The 6021-nt window shown below is 32.2% G+C and overlaps 1 protein-coding gene across 1 annotated transcript in view; it reads right to left on the minus strand.

Moving 5' to 3' along the window:
• Positions 1-1246: 1246 nt before the first annotated feature.
• LOC102586404 (low-temperature-induced cysteine proteinase) overlaps positions 1247-6021 on the minus strand; it is a 5087-nt gene continuing 312 nt past the window's right edge. Inside the window, exons 2-6 of the mRNA XM_015312063.1 lie at positions 5570-6001; positions 2765-3000; positions 2516-2656; positions 1767-2216; positions 1247-1681 (exon numbers count right to left, since the gene is read on the minus strand). Of these exons, the coding sequence (XP_015167549.1) occupies positions 1583-1681; positions 1767-2216; positions 2516-2656; positions 2765-3000; positions 5570-6001 (1358 nt within the window). The 3' untranslated portion in view covers positions 1247-1582. The remainder of the gene's footprint in view (positions 1682-1766; positions 2217-2515; positions 2657-2764; positions 3001-5569; positions 6002-6021) is intronic.

Below are 6021 nucleotides of genomic sequence, written 5' to 3' on the forward strand. Positions count from 1 at the left end.
TCAAGTCACTATCAAAAGTGCGTCCAAATACTCTTTGAGTCTTTAGTTTCACAACAAAATTTGAACTTCATTTTTCAAATCTCACTTTCTCATCAAAAAGATAATAATTAATTAACCTTTTATCTCAAATCGAAGGAGATTCAAGCTGGTCGAACTACGTAGGACCTGAATTCTCCCTCGTGAGATACGTAGGCAGCCTTTCAAGGCTCGGTCCCCATTTTGAGAAATTTTATTTTTTCCAACTCTTGCAAGGAGACTACAGTTTCACATCAATCGAAAATAAAAAATATAACAATAAAAGATACGTTCGACTTTGTCTCGACTCAAGTTGACGTTTCTAATTCACTAAGCTCAATTATCTTATGGTTTAATTTATGGTTTAATTTAATTAAATTCCCGAGGATGGTCATTTCATTTTATTTTGTTTTTTTTCAAATTGAAGTATATATATATTATATTACTTAGTTCTTATTTTAATATTAGTCTTGTCGACAATTAATTTATTTCCCTTTAGAAAAGTCCCCTTTAGTTTATTTCCCCCCTAAAAATAATTAATTGGAAAATAATAGCAATATGTAAATAATAAAAAATGAATTTCCTTCATTTATCTAAAATTTAGAAGATTTATTTAAAAAGTCATTTTTAGTCAAATCGCCGGTCAACCGCAAGTTAGCGGACATTTCGAGAGCCTAACACCTTCTCGGAATGTACATTTGAACTCGAACCCTTTTTCGATTGATTTTATCTGTTTAAGTCTTTTGAAAAACCTTGTATTTTTTCTTGATTTTTTACTAAAAATTAAGTGGCGACTCTGTTCCTTTTGAAATTCGATTTTTCCTAAATCATAAGTTTAATCGATTTTTCGAAAACTCAGTCATTTTTCTTTTATTATATCTTTTTAAATAAAACAAGGCTTATTCAATAGGTTTGTGCACCTATTTAAGTTTGTTACTCTCTCCGTCTCAAATTTATTTATCGTGTTTCTCTTTTATACGTCTCTTAAATAATATTATGTGTTAGGAAGAGTTTTTGCATATTTTATCCTTGTTTATGTAGACATAATCTCTTTTTTATTCAATATTTATTCTATTTATGTGTCATCACCCCGCAATTGAAACGTTTGTGTTCTTTAGTTTCCTACTAAGGGTAAAACGAAAAAAATAATATTTAACTTCTAAAATGACAAATAATTTGTGATAGCTATAACATACGAGCGAAAAGAGGTTAGAAAGAGTGTATCGAAAGATATGAGCAATATAGTCTTTGATATTATTAGTGAAATGAAAATACAAGCACCACATGGAATAATAAACTACATGGTGAAAGTACCAGATTAGTCATCCTGATGAAGGAATAAGGAAATATTTACATAAATCAGAAACAGGAGAACAATGAACTCTTCTTTCAATATTGTTCTAGTGCATTGTGACAAGCACTAAACAAGAAATCAGCAGCAGCAGAAACTCTGTTATCCTCTGCTTTTTGAATCACCTATGTCTATAAACTTTCAGCTGGAAATGAGGTTTTGCAAATTCAGTGTTACGGACATAATGGGCGAATTTGCGTTCCCATTGGAGACATTTCAAGTAAAAGTGTTCTTCATTCCCTGATTGCTGAAGGATCCAATAGGTTTGGCAAGAATGTGTGACATTGCTTTGACTGCAAGAGGGTTGTTCTTGCTCTGTACCAACAAAAACAAAATCGGGTTAATAAAGGAAACCATCATATTGTGTGCGTCATACAATTACAAAGTAGGGATCACTTACAATTGAGCAGGTGCCGGCTTTAACATTGCAGACAGGATAATCATGTGGGCAGCAACTGTTATGGTCCTTGCAGCAAGTAGCTCCTTCCATAGGGCAGCAACCCCAAGCAAAGCACATGTGATAGTACTCGTAGACACAGCAGCACGTTGTTCCTGATGGGCAACTGTACATATCATCACAAGTAGTGGGTGGCTTGACTGGCGATGGAGGAGATGGAGCTGGTTTCGGGGGATTTTGGCCTGTCTTGACAGGGTAAGAAACACCTGTAGCAATACCACACAAACCCTTAGGGTTGGCAATGTTTCGCTGCATCCTGAGGTAGCCATGTTCTCCCCAGGAAGCACCCCACGAGTTCCTCACAATCCAATAATCCATGCCATTTTCGCTACCATATCCCACTGCAACCACACCATGGTCCACTGCTGCACCACATTTCCCAGAAAAGATGCCCTGCAGCACACGTGGATTCAAGATTTAAATTTAACATGTATATAACGTTCTTAACACTTTTTGAAATTATGGAAATATTTGTCGACTTTATAGTGACTTTTCACTAAAATGTTTTGTGCCTAAAATATTAGGTACCCATTGATCATGTCCATCTCAATCTACCTCGGAGGCATGAGAATATGATCATACAAAAAATCGTGTACGTAATTAGATCCTTGATTGAAACAAGAACACTACCTAATTCGATCAAAAGATATCTTTATTAACGACTAGGACAGTCTGAAGTAAAGATTATTTACCGATTTATAGTGCTGGAAGTCTTTGCCACCAGCTTCAATAGCAACGCTGACGGGTTGACTTGCAATAGCCTTTTTCATTGCCTGTTCATCATTCTTAGGAACATCTTCATACCCGTCAATGGTGACAACCTTGGCATTCTTCTGCAATTGTTTAAAACAAAAATAAAAATAAAAATTCTTTAATCGTCATAACTTGGTAATTAGTTTCATTTCCAAGAATCCCTTAAAGGCTCAGAATGATTAACTGACCCTTGTTTGGTCACATCTTCCATCCTTGCCAGTGTAGGGGTAATCTTCTTCAGTGTCTAGTCCTCCATTTTTTATAACAAATTCAAAAGCATAGTCCATGAGACCACCGTTGCAACCAGAGTTCGTAGAAGTATCACAATCTACCAGCTCCTGCTCGGATAATGAGATCGAATCTCCAGTCTTTAACTTGTTTACTGCTTCAATGACAGCAACTGCTGAGAAAGCCCAGCAACTCCCTGTTTCATTTTCCAAACGTGAAAATTAAATTACATTTTCTACCAACATAGACATCGCAGACCTAGAATTTGAACTTTAATTTATTGGACTAAATTAGTGCCGGCAAAATGAGCCCATATTTTAATGGGTTGAGTGAGTGACTTTTTACATGGGTAAAATATGGGTTGATACCCATAAAAATATAGGTAAACTATGGGTAAAATATGGATTAGCCAAATGGGTTAAGCTTCTAACTTTTATTCACTCAAAATTCATAATATCACTAAAAAAAATTGCAACTTCTCTTCCTTTTTATGTTCTTCTATAGAACTAATTATTTTTCCCTATAATTGAAAAGGTGAAGTTTTTGACCCTCCAAAAATATATATTTTAAATGTACATTTCTTTTGTTAATTATAATTATATTTTTATATTTGTTTAATTTTATATTGGATAATAAACAATAGTGTAAAATAAGCAAATCATGTATTAGTATTGACATTGCTTAAGCCTTAAAGTGCATTAAGCATGTTTTTGTCCTAAAATGCAACTATTCATTTACTTTGAAATCAAAAAATGTTTTCCCCTTGTTATTACATAAATTTATTTTATATTGACAATTTAGGATTTTTTTTTTACTTTTGTGATACAATAAAACTAAATGAATCATTTTCAATATTTTTCATCTAAAAAAAGACTAAAATATTTTCTCCATATTGAATTCTAAGTAGAGTACTATTTACTCATGAAAATATGGATAAACTAATATTTTACCCAATCCATTTTTACCCATATCAAATATAGACGGGTTAAATTATTATTCATTTTTTGTTGACCCATTTTCAACCCGCCCAAATTTGACCCAACCTGTCCATTTGCCACCACTAGTCTAAATACTAGGACAATCACATCTAGTATATTTAGAAGATTGTTTTAATAAATATATAGAGTTTGCCGAGTCCATACATTGGATTCTAGGCTCTAGCTCTGCCCTCGAACACAAGTACCAGGTAATTTTATTGATCAATTACCTCCGTCCCATAATAATTGTAACATTTTGTTCATTAAAAGACAATTTGATCAATCTTCAAATTTATATTAATTTGAATTAATTTAAAATTAAACTTAAGTTACTTAAAAATTATACGAAAATACTATAAGTTGCAATTCTTCTTATTTCAATAAGATTTTAAAAGTATAGTTTTAAATATAAGTTAAAAATTTAAGTAGTTCGAGAAAAATAAAACTTCAAATAATATTTGCTTAGAATATTTCCCATTGGGTCAAACAAATTGTTTCTCGAGTAGGAAGGAGAACACATGTACCCACTCAATTAGAATAGCATTAAAAATCTCCCCAACCCCATATGTACTTGTCCCCTCCCCCCCACCAAAAGTGTAATTGGGAATGCTACCTAATCTATAGTTATAATTTAAGAATAACAATGGAATATTAGGTATGATTGAGTTGAAAATATTAATTATTGACCAATAACTTTAATAAAAAAAAAATTCTAACAAATACAAATTGCTTTTTATAAATATCCCTTAATAATTGCACATTCGAACATTACTTTTTTACAATACAAATTAGTCACTGATGAGTTATAACATAGGCTTTTTCTATCATATGATTCATGTGGCAAGTTTTGCTGTTTATAGTTATGACGTTTGACCAGTTGGTATTCATAAATAATGACGGTGAAAAGAAAAAGACAAGAAGAAATTAAAACAAAGAGTATTTGGACTATTTTGGTTGTCAATTCATTTTGTGATTCATTATATGTTAAATTTCTCGAGAAAAAATTATTTTTATTTTTACAGATAAAGATCTAAAAATAAAGTATAATATTTGTTAAGAGATTATTGTTTTTCTATTCGAACGGTAAAATATGTAGGTTGAACCATTTCCTCCTTCTAATATGTAATATGTATTACTATTTATTATCTAATAATGAAGGATCAATAAGCAATCACCTAGTGTTTTATTTACTGAGGAGATTTTTTCGTATTAATTTAAATTAATGGATAATAATACTAGTAATAATAGTAACAACAACAACAATAATAATAATAATAATAGATCAAAAAAATTGTCCATTCAGGTTCAGTCTATATATAGCTAAGGTCTCACATGGATAGGTTGACTTAAATATTTAAATAGATTGAATTAGTAAAGGATCTGTCCAAAAGTATTTGAATTCAAATGGCATAACTCAAGATGTGTTATTTTATTATTTAAATGGAGTAATATCTTCTCTTAGCACATCAAACTAACAAAATTCACTAATTTGGGATTGGGTTAAATTTTTAGCACAGATCAACCTATCTAAAAATTGGATAAATCAAAATAAACAAAGTGATAAAAAAGGATCCTATTTTCATAAGCTAATTTTATTATTCCATACTTTTCGCTTGTTTGAAATTTAAATAGTAGCACATGAAGTATATCGGATTTATTATAATATAAATAAATGAAAAACACTTTCAACTATAATCAACAAAGTCATAAATGATAATCAATACTTTTCAGAAAATAAGTAAAGTACTAATAAAAAGTGAAACAAAAACAAGTAAAAGGTACACATACCACATTGTCCTTGATCCTTAACACCAACAAGCACACCTTTCTTCACCCAGTCAACAGATTCCGGCAACCTATCTCCGACCTTCGGAGCATACCGATCACTTTGTCTACTCGACAACCTACGTCCAGCATCAGGCTTAGTACCCAAATAAATCGACCTATACTCCTCGTTGGTCAGATCAGCAAACTTAGTCAAACCCAATTTATAACTTTTCTCCGGCATAGCGTTATGTTCATCGATGTATTTAAGGTTATCTTTAAAGATCTGGAAACGTTTATCTTTTTCTCCCAAAGCGTTGTACACTTTTTTGTGTTCAACTAGCCACGATTCGTACAAAGACATGACCTCGTCATCGGTCCGACCGGCGCCGATCTTGTGATGTTTTTCGTTGTAGCTTATAATAGACATGTCCTCTGCCCCCGATGTTACGGCGGGGGGGAGGGCGACCAGATCA

The sequence above is a fragment of the Solanum tuberosum genome, unplaced genomic scaffold, assembly GCF_000226075.1.
Source record: "Solanum tuberosum cultivar DM 1-3 516 R44 unplaced genomic scaffold, SolTub_3.0 scf00184, whole genome shotgun sequence".
NCBI lineage: Eukaryota > Viridiplantae > Streptophyta > Magnoliopsida > Solanales > Solanaceae > Solanum > Solanum tuberosum.